The sequence below is a fragment of the Misgurnus anguillicaudatus genome, chromosome 3 (assembly GCF_027580225.2).
Source record: "Misgurnus anguillicaudatus chromosome 3, ASM2758022v2, whole genome shotgun sequence".
Classification (NCBI taxonomy): domain Eukaryota; kingdom Metazoa; phylum Chordata; class Actinopteri; order Cypriniformes; family Cobitidae; genus Misgurnus; species Misgurnus anguillicaudatus.
Genome location: NC_073339.2, coordinates 44,223,733 through 44,242,593, shown reverse-complemented (window position 1 = coordinate 44,242,593; position 18,861 = coordinate 44,223,733). Strand labels below are relative to the sequence as shown.

At 37.8% G+C, this 18,861-nt stretch overlaps 1 protein-coding gene across 2 annotated transcripts in view; it reads right to left on the bottom strand.

Annotated features, from left to right (window-relative positions):
• Positions 1–5,655: 5,655 nt before the first annotated feature.
• The window catches only part of nrp2a (neuropilin 2a), a 92,513-nt gene continuing 79,307 nt past the window's right edge, over positions 5,656–18,861 (bottom strand). Inside the window, exons 16-17 of one of the 2 annotated variants that reach the window (XM_055206149.2) lie at positions 11,880–11,939; positions 5,656–7,537 (exon numbers count right to left, since the gene is read on the bottom strand). In XM_055206149.2, the coding sequence (XP_055062124.1) occupies positions 7,233–7,537; positions 11,880–11,939 (365 nt within the window). In that variant the 3' untranslated portion in view covers positions 5,656–7,232. Of the gene's footprint in view, positions 7,538–11,879; positions 11,940–13,052; positions 16,253–18,861 lie in introns of those variants that run through there. The other variant, XM_055206150.2, reaches the window with a different exon arrangement.

Here is an 18,861-nt window from a genome sequence, read left to right as displayed (position 1 = left end):
GTCTCATATCACCTTGTTATTTGTACACGGTTTGACTATACAAATCACAACACATAAATAGGAAAATGATCGCGTTATTTTGTCACTTATTGGGAGCAGTATACTAGCTGGAGCCATGCATTTCCAGTCTTTGTGCTAAGCTAAGCTAGCGGGGGCTGCGTCAGACAGAGTTACAGCACGCACGGAGATGAGAGAGGTATGTATGGACTTATCTAACTCTGGGGGATACGGTGAATAAGCTAAATTCCCAAAATGTGGGCGTGTTCCTTTAAAGCAAAACATGGAGTCCATACACTTTAGGGGGGGGGGGGTCCAAAAATGGTCAAAGCTGTCAGTAGGGCAAAACGTCCTAATATACCTACATACCATTTAGATACAACTATGGTACCAGTATACCTCTGAGGTACTAGTATGAACTCTTTAGGTGCAAAGGTGTGCTTTTCAAAAGGGTGACAGATTCATCGATTTCATTTTTAATGGTATGATGCATTAATGCCACACATAAAATATCGATATGAGGTAGCTTTATTTTGACACTCTCCGCATCCTCATTCCTTGACGTAACGTCAATCTACACATTTCCGCCAAAGTGCAAATTTTCGTTTATTTTGGTCTGCTAGTGTCAGCAAGTGAGCAAAGTAAATTTCTTTCTACAACTACCTCAGTGGTTGTAACTATTGCACATTTTGGCACAAAATACTGAAAGACTTTGACTGTTGCCATCACAAGCTTGATTTTTGTGACATTTTTTCCTCGTTATTTATTTAAAAAGTAATTTTTTTATTAGTTTGTTGTCGTAAATGTTCCAGTTCGGACAGAGATTGTGCCATTTTCAAAGAGTTTAATTAAATGTTCATGTTATATATTTAAGGTTTGTAATTAACTAGGCACATAATATATAAATAACAATAAATTAATCGAATCGCATCGAAGTCAAAGAAACGTTTGATGAATCAGCAAATTTTGCATCGCTGGCAGAGAAAATCGACATTGTATTGTTAGTCCAACTAGTGACTGTGAGGGTCCTGAGGTGGTTTAAAATTAGACATCAAATCGCATTTAAAAACTTCACGGTAATGCCGCGTTCCAGACGAAGCCAAAGGTTGGAACATCCCAGTTTAAATGTCCAACCTTCGACCAACCTTTCCTGTTCCTGTGCCAATTATGGCAAAACAGTTATTGAATATTTTAACGTTCGGTTTCATACATATTACCTACTGATTTTTTAAAAAGTTGTTCATGGACATAAGACTGCGAAGAGCTGGCCGCCATCTTGTCCATGATTTCAAATGACACGTCTCACTAAGGATGGGGTTTATCGGATCTGCCTCGAGTTCGAAGTACAGGTCTCTGCGGAACAAAAAAGGGTCATTTCCTAATTTTGGGGAGTTTTCAAACTGGGATTAGGCGTTTTAACCATCCAATTAGAAAGTACGGAAGCCCTAAAAAGCCACACATCATTATTTTTTAACACCTATTTCAGTTTGAAAACGGCCCAAAATTGGGAAACGCCTTTAATAACGGTTTGTAAGTTATTAAACATGTGTTGTAACTGCTTAACTAGGCACATAATATATAAATACCAATAAATTAATCGAATCGCATCGAAGTCGAAGAAGCGTTTGATGAATCAGCAAATTTTGCATCGCTGGCAGAGAAAATCGACATTGTATTGTTAGTCCAACTAGTGACTGTGAGGGTCCGGAGGTGGTTTAAAATTAGACATCAAATCGCATTTAAAAACTTCACGGTAATGCCGCGTTCCAGACGAAGCCGAAGGTTGGAACATCCCAGTTTAAATGTCCAACCTCCGACCAACCTTTCGTGTTCCTGTGCCAATTATGGCAAAGCAGTTATTGAATATTTTAACGTTCGGTTTCATACATATTACCTACTGATTTTTAAAAAAGTTGTTCATGGATATAAGACTGCGAAGAGCTGGCCGCCATCTTGTCCATGATTTCAAATGACGCGTCTCACTAAGGATGGGGTTTATCGGATCTCCCTCGAGTTCGAAGTACAGGTCTCTGTGGAACAAAAAAGGGTCATTTCCTAATTTTGGGGAGTTTTCAAACTGGGATTAGGCGTTTTTAACCATCCAATTAAAAAGTACGGAAGCCCTAAAAAGCCACACATCATTATTTTTTAACACCTATTTCAGTTTGAAAACGCCCCAAAATTGGGAAACGCCTTTTTTGTTCTGCAGAGACCCCAGTCTCCCGAGTTCAGATATTCGACGGCGTTTACTTTCGCGTTTGATGTGGGAAATATCTGAGTTGTCTGGAACACAGCATAAATCTAAATCTCAATATTTGGGTTTTAAACTCATATAAGCCATTTCTCAAACGGAAGGCTGCATCCTACGTAGGTCGCATGCAGGTTCCATACATCATCAAGACATATGAGTGTTTATTTTAGTTAACTAAGCATTACATTCACAAGCCATAGGCATATTACAACAATTTACAATGAACTAAGAACAATAGTCAACTTTATAATTGTTAATATTCTAAGTATGACGTATGGAGCCCACAAATGCAACCTCCGTATGCTTACGGTCATAAACTACTGTAGACTGTAAAGTGAGTTTTAACCCAACTGCGGCTGACCTTGCTATGAAACAGCATCTGCTAAAATCATAAACGTCAGTGACATGAAAGCCTACGCTCTATGGAGATGTTAAACATCCCAAAGCATTCACATCAAAACTGACACCATACTCAATAACCAACAGGGAATATAGTGGTGTGCTTCTAGACCAACATCATTTGTCAACTTGTCCTCGGTTCCTCTGGAGATGAATTAACCGTGTGCGCTTTATATTTCTTCGTGTGGCCTCAAACGTGCCTCCTTCAAATGCTGATCACCTTTGAGCTTCAAGCAAGCAGCGGCTGAGCTTTGATGGAAAGTCCGGCTTACTGAGAAAGAGAAAAGCTCTCTGATCTTCGTCAGGGCCGTCCCAACGGAGAATTAGATTTCAATCTGACAGGGAGGGACACAACATTTACAAAAGTTTAGAATAATTTCGGTGGAATAGCAGAGCCCGACGGCCGGGCTCCTTGGAGTTATTTCCTGGTTTTACAAACCGGCCAAAGCTACCAATCGAGATGCTTCTGTTGTTTGCATGGCATTAATTGTGCAATTCATCAACCAATGAAAAGTTTTAATGTATTTGCCAGTGAACTTCATGCTAGTCAATAAAATCATTGATTTGTCTTATATGTGAGCTATATACAAAACAGGTTTTTACTTTGTGGGCATGCACTTTTGAAAATAATGGTTATGTGTGGGGCTTTGTGGTTTCATAAGTAAGGGATAATGTATAGGCAGCGGGTTGTTATCACAGAAATAAGCCCCGACAGTCGAGTCTTGTATCACACTGGGCTTATTTTCCGATAACAACCGGCTGCCTGTACATTATCCCGCTTTATTAAGCAGCTATTTACCTCATAAGTAAGGTAAGGAGCATTCAATATTAATTTGAAATATTTTATTTGCTCATTTTTAATGAATGCAGACCTTCCACGAGAAAAGCCTGTTTACTTTTAGTTTTAGGATAAGTCAAGACGTTCAAATGTCACGAACACACTATTTGGTTAAATCATTTGTAAACCTTATTAGAAATATTTATATTTCATTTTTGTGCAATATTAAACTGTACCTGTCAAAATGATTTATAGCATCTGGGTTGACGTGCATTAGTTTTCTGCGGGGGTTATGGGAATAACAAATCTGCAAATGTCGAAACTAGCCAATCAGAATCAAGCATTCCAACGAGCTGTATAATAAAGAACCTTTAACATCCACAGAACCTTTCAGTTACACATAAGGTTCTTTGTAAAAGGTTTTAAAGACTATAAAAAGTTAAGAAAGAAATTTAAATAGAGAAACTTTGGTTTTGGGGATGTGTGTGGTTAGACATCATGTAAATCAAGCTTGTTATATTTCAAAATCATTTTCCTGTTCTCAAATGCCAAAAATGAAAATAAATGAATAGTTTGTCACAGCCATGAAAAACTGCAATGCATTTAATTAAATTGGATTGCAGAGTATTTTAATGGACAACAATATGTACAAGCTGCTCAGCCATCAATATTTTTTATCAATTTCCCAGAAGAGAAAGACAATCAATTTTAAACATGTATTTGCTAAAAGTTTGTTAGTCAGCAGCTCCACACCAGCATTTAGATGGCTTGAAGCTACACTTTTAAAAAAAAGGTGCTTAAAAGGTTCTTCATAGCGATTTTTGGTTCCTCAAAGAACCATTCAGTCAAATGTTCTTAGAAGAGCCGTTTCTTTTATACCTTTTTATTGACCTTTAATCACAAGGTCCTTCGGATGGTAAAGGTTCTTCGGATGGTAAAGGTTCTTTATTGAACCATTCAGCTGAAAATGGTTCTTAATCTACACTGAAAAGATCTTTGGTTGCACATGATTAAATTAAGTAATCATTTTTCTTTATTTAATTTAATTATGTAGACAAGTTCATTTAAATAAAACTTGATTCAATCATGTTGAAGCTAAATTTAATTAATGTTAATTTCATTTTAAGAAAACACAATTTAATCATGTGCAACCGATGTCTAGAAGTTTCCTGATTTATGTTTATTTTAAACAGTGTACTACACTGCAAAAAAAGATTTTCAAGAAAAAATGTTCTTAGTATTTTTATCTTGTTTTCAGTAAAAATATTTAAAAATTCTTAAATTAAGATGCTTTTCTTGATGAGCAAAACGAACCAAGAAAACAAGTCCAATTTTTAGACCAAAAATATCAAATTTAAGCGATTTTGTGCATAAAACAAGCAAAAAATCTGCCAATGGGGTAAGGTAATTTTTCTTGAATTTAGTGTTTAATAAAAATGTTCAAGATTTTTTTGCTTATCCCATTAGCAGATTTTTTTGCTTGTTTTATGCACAAAATCACATACATTTGAAATTTTGGTCTAAAAACTAGACCCATTTTCCTGGGTCGTTCTCTCATCAAGACAAAGCATCTCAATCTAAGAACTCCTAGATATTTCTACAGGAAACAAGACAAAAATACTAAGAATTTTACTCTTGAAAATCACTTTTTGCAGTGTATGGATTGATTGCCTAAGATCCCATTTTGAAATGATGGGGACTTTAAATATTTGGTCTTTAAATTATCTTCTAAGGCGTAACGTTATTGAATGAAACGGCACCAGTTTCCTCTAATTGTAGGGAGCAGATACAGTAGGCAGAGAAACAGTTAATGGTGACTAAATGGTGGAGGGATGAAGGAGACTTTAGGGGGTGTAACAGTAAGGCATTTCAAAGCTTTGATGTCGTGAGCTCCTAAATGAATGCGACTGAAGGTCCACACTAATGGGAGCCCATGGGGAGATGAGAGCAACTGCAGCAGACATGACTGTTGAGAGAGACAGTTGGACCGAATATGTTGATGTGTAATAGAAGACTGAATATGTTGACCACCTGTAGATAGATGCCAAGACTCTTGTTGTTCTTGGAGTTACGTTATGTACTACTCTTGTACAAAACAATGGAAAACAATATGCACATTAAGCACAGCCAAATACTTCCATTAACACGTTTAACAATCCAGTAACTTTGAAATTTAAGACCGGCAGTAAAACCTTGGAATGTTCATCTTGGAATCAAACTGCACCCAACATGTTATCAATCCTTTATTAAATAATCATAATAACAATAATCATCATCATAAAAAGCACATTTTCTGTACAAAGTGTCCAAAGAGTGACTGGAATCTACCCAGTGCCGTGATTCTCAAGTATTTTGAGTGGTTAAGACAGACAAAAGCTCCAAAAGCAGTTTATTTCGTTAAGGTCCAGAGCAGACGCTGGACCAGGGCAGCTCCAAGGCACTTGCAAAAGTCCAGGGGTCAAGTAGCAAGGGTCTTTAAAAAGAGATGTAGTACGTAAATGGATCAAAAAAGTCTGGCAGTAGTAGAAACATCACACCATGCTTACCTATCATGGTGCCTTAAAGTCATTTCTAACAATCCCAGACTCGGATAACAACAAAGCTTTACTATGCTTTGTTTGTTTGCAACTTGATCATCAATTTGAACAATGTGTGATTTTAAGGAATCTGAACTGAGCGAGTTGATAGATTTACAACATTTGTCTTTCTTTCTTCAGGAACTGAAAACCAAAGGGGAGCTAACGTGAAAGTTCTGTGGTTGAATGCATTGGCGTTCTTCAACATTTCAACCTAAAGTTTGGGCCTTAAGAAGAACAAGTGAAACGTCACATCCCAGCAAGCAATTTTGCCCTTAAAAAAAACGTCAAGAGGTCGATTTGACCAAAAAAATTAGCACATACATTTCTGGAATTGGCACAAGAAAGTTGAAGGCTATTTCAGAAAATAAACATATACAAAGTGCAAGCAATGGACCTGAACTTTTTTGAGCTAAGTATTCTTACATGCCCAAGGTGAACATAAAGAAATTTCTTTTAAACCCCTTTAATCCCTCAACCCATCACCGAATTCGCAGCTCCCACTTTTCAGCCCTTCAACCTGGTAGTCTTTGTCTCATTTTTACGAGTTTCGGCAATCCATAGGTTGCACCGACAAAATCCTTTCATTTCAAACAAGTGCTGTGCCTATTTTCTGAACACGATCCACCAAACACTGCCTAAAACTAAATCTAAGAACCCTTGGGTTTCCCTTAATCTCCCATACTTTTCCACAGAGACTGAAACACAAAATGGTCGGACGAAAGCAAAGGGATGTAAACACACAATATTACCCTGGGCTACCAAACCCCTTTGCGAGGAGAAAACAATAAAGCCATCAGAGTCCTTAAAGACAATACATCACATCCTAGGCCACACATTTGGGAAAGACTTGGCTTAAAAGTCCTGCCTGCACAGGTCTCCCGTTTTACAAACTAGACCTGGTAGAAATCTAAGCCGATAACGTTTCATCTTTTTGGAATAGCAAAACATTGATATGTGTTGACATTTATTTTGAGACTGAGCCCTGGCAATCTTTTCAGTCTTTTTTAGACACCTCCACTCTCGATGGAATCCAGTGAAAGACCGAGTACTTGGCAGCAGCTGTAGATCCGTGTAAGTGCGACTGGTTGGAGATGTTCAAGAGCTCTCCAACTGAGATGGACATGCATTCCAAGAATACTAAGAGATGAGGCTTCGCTCTTTTTAAAGAGTCAAACTAGGTCACTTTGAGGTCATCGTAGGATACTTGGTATCTCCTCGACTGTTTTCCTCAGGCCTCGGAGCAGCAGCGCTGTTGGTTGAGCTTGACTTTGTGCTTGATGCCGTCGTAGAGCTCGAAGTTGTAGTTCTCCAGCGTGGTGGAGGACCGTGACGTCAGGCCGCCGTACGAACAGGTACAGTAGAGTAAGAGACCTGCGCAAACAGCACCGAGAAGAACACCCAACGAACTCATGACGATGATGGTTAGAAGAATGGGGTCAAGTGAGTAGAGCCATGTGTTGCCCTTGTCCATCACACGTGTCACAGGAGGATCTGATGGAGGTTCGGCGGTGCTACAGTCTGGAAACTGGAGACCTGTGGAAAGAGGAAAGAATGGTAACTTCACAACCATCACACACCTGAACTTTATCAGATACTAGAATAAAGGACACGTGGTACTGAAATAAAAAAGCAGGATTCATGTCCAGGATTCCATGGTAGTACCATGGCATTGAGTTCAAAATGCCATTTCCACATTTTCTAAAATATAATACCATGGTTATTTTCAGTTTCCTTGGTGTACCCTGTAAATACCACATGAATATGGTAATAATAAAATACCCTAGTAAATAAGTACTGTGGTATTACTGTACCATGTGTTTCATTAATGTTTCTTGACATACCCTTTCAATACTATATGACTATGTTATTAATGTATTGCTCTGGTAAATATCAAAGTACCGTGGCATTACCATGGTTTTATCAACCTGATCTCACGAATTTCCGTGGCATAGTCACGGAATTTTGTGCTCATTTTTCCGTGGCATTCTCACGGATCTCCGCATTTTTCCGTGGCCCTGCTACAGACTGTCTTTTTCCGTGGCATTCTCACGGATTGGTTACTCAACTGTTTTGTCCTATTTTCTTACCATTTTCGCTTTGGTTTAGGGTTAGATTTACATGAAATGACATCCCTACCCAAACCCAACTCTAACCCCAACGGCAGGCGACAATTGTTTAAAGTTTAGAAAATATAAAATAATTAATCAGAAAAAATAGTATAAACCAATAGTTAACGTGACATACTAACGCAAACACCAAATCTTACCCTAAACCAAAGCGAAAATGGTTTAGAAATAGGAAAAAACAGTTGAGTAACCAATCCGTGAGAATGCCACGGAAAACGACAGTCCGCAGCAGGGCCACGGAAAAATGCGCAGATCCGTGAGAATGCCACGGAAAAACGAGCACAAAACTCCGCGACTATCCCACGGAACTTTGTGAGATCATGTTGGGTTTTATTCAATGTTACTTGGCATAGCCTGTGAACACCACATGAATATGGCAATAATGAAATACCCTGCTTACCATGTAAATACAACATGAATATGGTAATAATAAAATACCCTAGTAAATAAGTACTGTGGTATTACTGTACCATGTGTTTCATTAATGTTTCTTGACATACCCTTTCAATACTATATGACTATGTTATTAATGTATTGCTCTGGTAAATATCAAAGTACCGTGGTATTACCATGGTTTTATTCAATGTTACTTGGCATAGCCTGTGAACACCACATGAATATGGCAATAATGAAATACCTTGCTTACCATGTAAATACAACATGAATATGGTAATAATAAAATACCCTAGTAAATAAGTACTGTGGTATTACTGTACCATGTGTTTCATTAATGTTTCTTGACATACCCTTTCAATACTATATGACTATGTTATTAATGTATTGCTCTGGTAAATATCAAAGTACAGTGGTATTACCGTGGTTTTATTCAATGTTACTTGGCATAGCCTGTGAACACCACATGAATATGGCAATAATGAAATACCCTGCTTACCATGTAAATACAACATGAATATGGGAATAACGAAATACCCTGGTAAATATCAAAGTAACGTGGTATTACCATGGTTTACTTTAATGTAACTTGGCGTAGGCTACCCTATAAGTACCATTTGAATATGATAATAATGAAATACTCTAGTAAGTATCAAAGTACCGTAGTATTACTGTACCATGGGTTTCATTAATGTTTCTTGACATACCCTTTCAATACTATATGACTATGATATTAATTTAATACTTTGGTAAATATCCAAGTACCGTGGTATTACTGTACCACGATTTTCTTTAATGTTTCTTGATGTACCCTTTCAGTACAATGTGACTATAGAAATAATGAAATACCCCAGTAAATATCAAAGTACCATAGTTTTACCATGGTTTTCTTTGATGTTACTTGACGTACCCTGTAAACACCATATGAATATGCCAATAATGAAATACCCTGCTTACCATGTAAATACTACATGAATATGGTAATAACAAAATACCATGGTAAATATCAAAGTAACGTGGTATTACCATGGTTTACTTTAATGTAATTTGGCTGGGCCACCCTATAAGTACCATATGAATATGTTAATAATGAAATACCCTAGTAAATATAAAAGTACCCTGCTGAAAAAAAAAACAATAAAACCATTACAGAAAATTCTAATGGTTTCCATTAAAATACCAATAGGAACCATTAGCTTTTTACCATTAAAACCACGACACTGTAGTGTGTTTTGGGCCATGTTCCATTAGAACCAATAGAGAGAACCAATACATACCATTAGAGACCAACATAAAACCAATACATTGTGTTGTGGGCCATATTCCATTAGAACCAATAAAATTCCCAATAAAACCAGTAGAATTTTCTGTAATGGTTTTATTGTTTTTTTCAGCAGGGTACCGTGGTATTACTGTACCATGGGTTCCTTTAATGTTTTTTGATGTACCTTTCAATTCAATGTGACTATGGAAATTAGAAAATACCCCAGTAAATATCAAAGTACCATGGTTTACCATGGTTTTCTTAAATTTAACTTAGCGTATAATGTAAACACCATACGAATATGGCAATAATGAAATACCCTGCTTACCCTGTAAATACCACATGAATATGGTAATAACAAAATACCCTAGTAAATATCAAAGTACCGTGGTATTACTGTATCATGGGTTTCTTTAATGTTTCTTGACATACCCTTTCAATATTAAATTACTATGGTACTAATGTAATACCCTGGTAAATATCAAAGTACCGTTGTATTACCACTGTTTTCTTTAAGATTTCTTTGACGTACCCTTTCAATACCACATTAATATGGTAATTAATATGGTAATACCATGTTACTTTGAAATACCCTGGTAAATATCAAAGTAACATGGTATTACCATGGTTTACCTTAATGTAACTTGGTGTACCCTATAAGTATGAATATGATAATAATAAAATACCATAGTAAATATTAAATTAGCATGGTATTACTGTACAATGGGTATCTTTAATGTTTCTTGATGAACCTTTCAATACAATGTGACTATGGTAATAATGAAACACTGCGGTAAATATCAAAGTACTGTGTTTTTTGTTTAAATCACACCCAATTTGTATTTGTTTTCCTTCAGCTCAGCATTGAATCCTATTGATAACAACACATAACCAACTAATGGTCTGGTCTTGTAGTAACAGCTGACAAAACAAAGCCCTAAACTCTTTTGTGGCACCCCGTGACCCGCTCAAGGCTACAGTTGGTTTAATTGGGCTGCCAAAACTCACACCAGCTGAGCTACTTGACTGATATCTGTTGCATTTTGTTAAAGCAAATTTACCTTTTGCTCACCAAATGGGTCTGAGGTGACTGACAGACTATGTAGCGTAAGCTAAACAGAGATCTCATTATGTTTAATATGAATGAGAAAAAGATGGAAAGTTGATAAAGGAAGACGTAGGGATGGGGGCTGACGGTCTATAAGATTTCGGTTGGGTAATTAACTCATCTTTGTCTTTCTACAGTCAATGAAAAGGCCAAACAAAGACATCTTTATGAGCACGGTGAATTCCAACTGGCTGATAGGAGCAGGGAGGGAACGGAAGGTCTGATAACAGGAGATGTTTTTTTGTTTGCGTGCCGAATGCGGGGTGAGGGCTTTGCGAGTCAGAACAAACACGTACGTGCACCCACATACACAATGTAACGTCGGCTTTATCCATAATGTTTATATGGATAAAGCCGATAGATGCTGTGGAGATCTATCTATGCTGTGCCAAAGCATGATGATAAGATGATGGGATTTTAATGATGTCATAAATGTGTGCGAACTTCGCTTAGCTTTATAATGCATTTAAAATGCAAGGGATGAAACCTCAAAAAAAAAAAAAAACTCCACCACAAACGTATTATGAAAAATGTGCAGTGATATATTTTTTGCATTTCATTTTTACTTTTTTCTGTATTTTCCATTTTATGTATTTGCTGTAAAGTTGCTTTGCAACAATGCAAAATGTAGAAAAATTGTTAATTCAACTTAAAAATATTAGTTGATATAAAAATGATATAAATATTTTTACACCATTTTTATTAGTTATATTTTTAAGGCAATCAGGTTACTTCCTTTTTTAAGTTGAACAAACATATATTTTGCTACAGTGTATACTGCAGAGTTAATTTTATTGCATTACACAACAAAGTATTATAACAAAGTTACTACACCAAAACCGATGTACACCCATGTTTGGTCAAAAAGTGTTCAAATATTTTTATCTTCTAAAATCTATTTATTTATCATTTAAAAACACACAAAACTCTCATTATGAAATGTTTTGCTTAATGTTGACATGTATTTTGTTAATAAGAACTGACCTGCATTTATGTGGTCCCTGTTGTTGAAGAGACGACCATTTCCAATGTCAGTTTTTTCAACTGTGGATAAAAACAGAGAGACCTTATTGAAATTAAGAATTTAATATGACATCATGTGTTTTGTGCTCAAATAAAAAAAATGTAACAAATATTTCTTCTTCATCATATTCAATACTCCTCCAGCAAGCACCTAATCATATCATACTGTCTTCAAGGGTCCACTTGGATCCAAAAACCCGAGGTCCAACCCGAGCGGGTTCGGATCTAAAAGTTTTACAGGTGCCTCGGACACGGGTCGAGTATAATATTAGCCTTCTGGGTCTTTGGTAATTTAAAATGAATGTGTTTTTGCCGAACGGACCAGTGAAGACCCGAACTATCTCGCGTGTGTGCATCGAGTCCTTTTCCAACCCTTCATCTGTTTGCCAATACCGCTTGCGGCTTCGTGTGGCTGGCGGTAGATTTATTTTTGTTAAGCCAGACCTGTCAATCAATTTTAAATGCAAATTTTAGCAGTTACCTTGGTGTTGTCGTCAGGTAACAAATAAAATGAATGGAGCAGCGGGCCAAATTGGTTGTGAGGCCAACGGGGTTTCTTTCTGTCTGACTGGTGGTTGCGAGGATGCAGACTGCGCACACGTCAATGCCGTTTACATTTGGGTAAAAAAATTGCACTGGGTCGGACTCGGGTCTACATTTCTCTGGTTTGACTCGGGTCAGGTCTTTTAAAAAAAAAAATTTATGCACCTCGGATTTGGGTAAAACGTGATTTGGATCAGATTTCTTTAGACCTGAGAAGACCTCTAGCACACAGTCATATTATACTGTACATAAGGTTAAGGCATTAAGATTTGTTATTATTCAGGTAGCTAGCCACCAACATGTCGACAGTTTTACTAAGTAATTAGTTGACTTGAAAGAGAAAACCCAGCATAGACTTAATGCCTCTCCTTGTGGCATTGCATAATCCAAATGCAATGAATTGCGGTCTAAAACATTTTTAAACCCAACAATGCACAAAACCGTGTATTGAGTATGTTTTGTACCTTAGGTTGATAAATAAATGTCATTAAGGACCATAAATACAGAGTACAGACAAAACACACCACACAGGACAAATGCAGTATCTATTATTGATGAACCGATGAAAGAAATGGGTCTAATAAAAGGGGATGATTAGAAAAATAAGATTTTATTGTCACATTTTAAAAGCAGGTTTTCAAGACACAAATTCATACAAGCAAAAATATTCTGTTCACATTCGCATTTTAAACAATTTACTAATTTCAAAGTTATTGAGGTATAGGCTGACCACAGTTAGAAGGTACTTCCAATAAAGCTAAGTGCATTATCGTCCTCATCATTATTTTCAACGTGATTAAATTCATAGTTTGTTTTATAAGAATCACCATCTCTTCAGCAAGCTTTGCGGTAAGATAAAAGGCCCATAACTTTCAAATGGCTTTAAGAAACAGCGCTGCTTTGTTCCGAAAATGACTGAGTTGGAGACTGAAGGCGAAGAAATCGATGTGCGAGCTGCCTGTCTGAAGCCCACCTTACTTCGGGTCTTCTACGACACCCGTATATAAAAGTAGCTCAGAAGTCATTTCGATTTACGGACACATCCGCAGGGGCGCTAACGTTAAACGCAGTCCTGTTTCACTATATTCACAGTGTTGTGTAAATGGCGCATTTGAGGGCAGAGAAGAATGGCAGTTTGGCATTAATCCCGGTCGGGTGACGCACGGTACAGGCGCAGGTCTCCGGAGAGCACTTGCGCTCATTAATGCAGTTTCTAGAGTTGACAGGAGGTACAGGGTGGGGGCCGAAACGCCTACAGCAGCTTTAATAAATGGTATCTGGTCCATTAACTAATTAAAGAATATTAAGAGAAAGAATGTGTGATCACGGTTTAGGGAAGAACGGAGCGATAAAGTGGCTGCTTTAAAAGCACATTGCGTGACGGTGCCAAAACATCTCTTACCACCAGGCATTAGGAAATAGGGCTAAAAACCCCTAAGAGCCAAGGTTCTCCATCATCCTTATTCTTTTCTTTATTCTCTAACTCAAAACTATACATGTGAACAAGAAGACCTCTCTATACTTTAAAATAAATTAAAATTTTGCCATCCTTTCCTCCCTCATCTTTTCAATTTCTGGGTGAACTATGCTTTCAGGCAACATGAACAATGTTTTTTGACATGGTACCATAATAATACCACGCTAACATAACGTATGAGATGTGGTACTCAAGAGTTCGAATTGAGGGGGGCTGGAGTGGTCCTGGACCTCCTATAAGCATTGAGGGAACTAATTTGCTAGGGGACCCCCATAATCTTTGACATCATTTGAACACTGGTGGTACTTCCAAAAATCATAAACAATCATGGTGCATGTCCAAAAAAATGGTAGATGTCCAAATTACTATGATGGGTGGTACAGTCCTTTTAAAAAAATACCATGGTACTATGCCTAAAATTTCACAGCAGTGATGCACATAAAAGGCTAATGGCACATAGTATCATGATACCATGTACAATACAATGGCAGTAGCTTGGTACTTTTAAGTACTTTTTGGGGAAGCTATGGTTTTTGGGCACAACTATAATGCTGATAGTACAATATATTCTTTGAATTACCATTTAAATACCGTGGTATAGGAATATACGATCACGGTATATATGTATATACTGTAAAATGATTACTTTACCATGGTACCACTAAATTTGTAATGATCCTTTCCTTGTCCCAATACAGAACTGATTATTATCTACTCAAATGACAACTCAATTTAATATATGAATCCATATAGCTGTCAAAAACCATATGCTTTTCTTGGACACCATTCATTGCTGATCTCTCCTGAACCGAAATTGCTACCATGTGTGGATATCTAGACAAAGTTCACTCCCACCCCGGTGCTTCCTCATCCCACAGACACAAGGAAGGGACACAGCTGTCTTTGTTTTTGGACCCCTAACACCAGCAAGCGTTTGCTCAGCATAACACACGTCTATGCAGTATCAGGGCTTTTTTGGCCAAAAATGTGGGACACAAAGAAGAACTTAAAAAGTATCAAGTTAAAGACTCACTCACGATTCTCTTTTATCTCAAAGTGGCACCATCTCTTATATAGTACCACACTGTTTAAAGTCAACCATTTGTTGTGAATAGTAGTATCAACAACAAGGGTTAAATCAAAGCTTAAAGCAATTTGGCTATTGGTTAACATCATCCTGAAATCATTTTAGAAAAAAAACATGCACTGATGAAGACCAGAAACATAAGTAGACAGTTGGCGATTTTGACTTTAAGACGATGTTCACTGTGTTTGCATGGCATGGGCTTTGTGAGATTCGTTCATATCAGGTGGATCCGTTCATCAGATCTAACTCAAAAACTCAAGCTGTTAACATGCAAAAATCTGCCTTACCTTTTTTAGCATATTGGCAATCCCTTACCCTTTCTTTTTACTAAGGATATCATGCTTGCATTGTAAGAGGTCCTTAAAGCACATTATGCTTTCATTTATCAGAAAACATCCTCTCGTCTTAAGCATCGACTCTTTCGGAAAAGGTCCCATGTTCTGCTAGAATAAGGTTAAGAGGTATTCGTAATCAAACTCGGGGACTAATCAAAGTGCAAACGTAGCATGTTCAATACAACTCTTGACCCATCACAATGACTTAACGTCAGTACAGAACACTTGATCAAATTCAGTCTTGGGCCTGTGATTAAGGTCATTGGCAACAGATCCGCTTGGCGCCCATCGTAAGGTTGGATTCAGATCCACTCCGAAGGTTCTTCCAGGCAGCCGGTAAGACAGCCTGGCTGTCTTTCGTGATTTCGTGGTAAACAAGCTGAGCACACCAGTAAGACTCCATGACCCAAACAGTCAGTATCCGACACAGAAAGAAGAAGAAAACAAGAAACCGAAAAACGAACCGTTGGCCTCATTTTGGTATACATCCGACACGGCATCCAATGTTAAGGAAAGATACCATAACGGTAGGAGAAAGTGCACCTCCGATAACCAACTCTTCAGGTCTCTTTTCAAGCAAACCTCTAAACCTCAGTCCGGGTCTCTCACCAGTAGGAATTTCCATCTCCCTTTTCAACCCACACAGTCAACTTGGGTGTAACCCCGGACCGGTGCATACCACCGTTTGGGTAATGTGCATTGTGGGGGCTGTAGTAGGCCATTGTGGGTTGGTTCCTTCTGGCCGTAAGACGTCGACAACAGACGGCCATGAGGACGACAACGACCAGGAACAAGATGGCACCTCCACCTGCCATTATGTAATACCAGTTGGGCAAAGTGGGCAGTACTAACATCGTATCTGTCGGCTCACTCTTGCCAGGCAGGGGTCCCCCTGGTGGAGAGATATACAAACTGTGATAATACTCCATACTACTGCTATGGTCAAATGCAAGCACACTAATACTGTGAAAATGCATAATGCTGTTTTGGCATAAGCACCATGCTCTAAACCGGAAACAACCCATAAGTGTTTCACTGTTCGAAATCACCTTCAAACAAATGCTTGCCAGTTGAGCTAAAGTTATTAAAAACTCTTGAGTGGGAAAGCAGCGTGTACAGTGAAACAATGGGCGTGAATGCAGTGCAGTTATGTAGCGTGCTTTCAAACAGGCAACCGCGTTAAAGTCCAAGCATGTCGCACATTAAGACTGCCCTGGGGAGTGAACATGATGTAATCATGTCATACGATACAGCAGACTGGACCAGGTTTTGGCTGGCATGCTAGATTTTGGATGAAGCGGCTCTCCAGGAGTACTCATAGGGCAGACGGGTAAACGGCTCTCAAATGTTATCTTTCGGGGGTACAATGGGGCTGCATTCAAAACAAGAGGCTGTATTGCCAAGCAGAGGCACATGCAGTCTGTTCTCCCTTTGCTGATAATCGATCACTGCAGGATTCTGTAATAGTCCTGGGTACTGCAAACTACCTCACGACAACATAAGTATGGGAATCTACACTACTTCACACCATTATACCTCACATCTTCCATAACTGTTGGAAATTATATGAATGCATACATAAAAAAAAGATGAAAGCAGTAATTCTCAAATTGCTGTGTCACAAAAATTGGCTGTGGGCCTGTTCTAATAGGTTCATGGACGGGGGGAAATAATGATAAAACGCAACTATATAATCATGCGGTTAGGATGCATTCGGCATTACGGAGCAAACACTATGATGGAAACTCAATTTTGATTTAAATCCGTGTGTCACTAGACTACACTATCAGAAATAATGGTCAAAATTGACAATTTTTTCAAAAAGTACACCTTTGCACCTACACTGCAAAAATGACTTTCTTAGCATTTTTGTCTTGTTTTCAGTACAAATATAATATAGCACATTTTTCTTGAATTTTTCTTGAATTTAGGGTTTAAGAAAAATTTTTAAGATTTTTTGCTTACCCCATTGGCAGATTTTTTTGCTTGTTTTAAGCACAAAATCACTTAAATTGATATTTTTGGTCTAAAAACTAGTAAAAACAATAATCTGTCAATGGGGTAAGCTATTTTTTCTTGAATTAAGTGTTTAAGAAAAAAGTTCGAGTTTTTTTCTTTGGCAGATTTTTAGCATCTTAAATAAAGTATTTTTAAATATTTGTACTAAAAACAAGACAAAAACACTAAGTAAGAAAGCCATTTTTTGCAGTGTAAAGACTTCCTATTAGTACCATATTAAGAACTTTTTGCCATAATGACAGCTTGGGACCATTATTTGACCGTTAGCGTTAGGTTAACCCTAACCTAACCCTAACCTTTTTTTCTGACCTCTATCAACCTTGGATAGATGTCAAAGTGGTCAGGTCACATGACATGCCCTCATCTTCAAAAACACAAATCAACTTAAGGTAGAGGAAAATATGACCCAGACTACAGGATAGTCGTGTACCAACCACAATGTTCTTTACTGTATGTTGAGATACTGGTGCAAACAAAACATGTATAGATTATTGATACTACAAACCAAACTTTTGCTGTTTATTAGGCATTTTTAAAACTGTCAAGTTGTCATGTCCTTGGTAATATTATTACAATTTTGAAGTTTCGGTTTTTGGAGAATTTCGTTGTATGGTAAACAATTACGGTAACGTGTCATCACTTGATGCCCAGTGGAAATCCTACAGCATCCTTTAGCCACAATTATTAATATTCACATTCTAATATATAACTGTAGCACCACACTGTAATTTCATTGGTCAAATAACTGGTAAGTTTCACCAGTCACGATGAGCTCAAACTACCAAATGACCAACCGGTATTCAAATTTGAAAAGCTTGGAAAAGTATCTGACACATTCGAAAACCCTCACAACCCTACCTCACGGCAGAAACCGACTAAAATAGCAGCAAATATTACGATCACACAACCAGCAGAAGCAGTAGTTCCTGTCAGCTCGGCTTTGTCTGTCTGAGGGATTAGTAAGCACTGTGCAAGGAGAAAAGAATGACAGAAAATTCGGTTCTCCTGGGACTCCAACGAGACCCAGCCTGGGTCTCTAATGCAATCCTGCCATCTGAGAGAAACCCAGCACAGGCAGACATCTTGTTATGCTATATTCAGCCACCAAACATGACTGAAACAATCATTACCGAGACTGACTGTCCTTTATTGACAATCACATCATAGAGAAAATGTTTTGCAGATGCTAACATGCCTGTGGGCTGCTAGGATATTCTGGTCAATGCAGGTTTCATAAACTATCATTTTCTAAAAAATTTAATTGAGTACTTATAGCCAAAATATAATGCATGATGTTGTTGGGTCTGCTTTAACAATATGTGACCCTGGACCACAAAATCAGTCATAAGTCGCACGGGTATATTTGTAGCAATAGCCAACATTTCATTGTATGGGTCAAAATGATGGCAAAAATCCTTATGCAGCGTTCACACCAGCCACGGGAGAGGCATCAAGCGCGAGTGATTTTAATGTTAAGTCAAT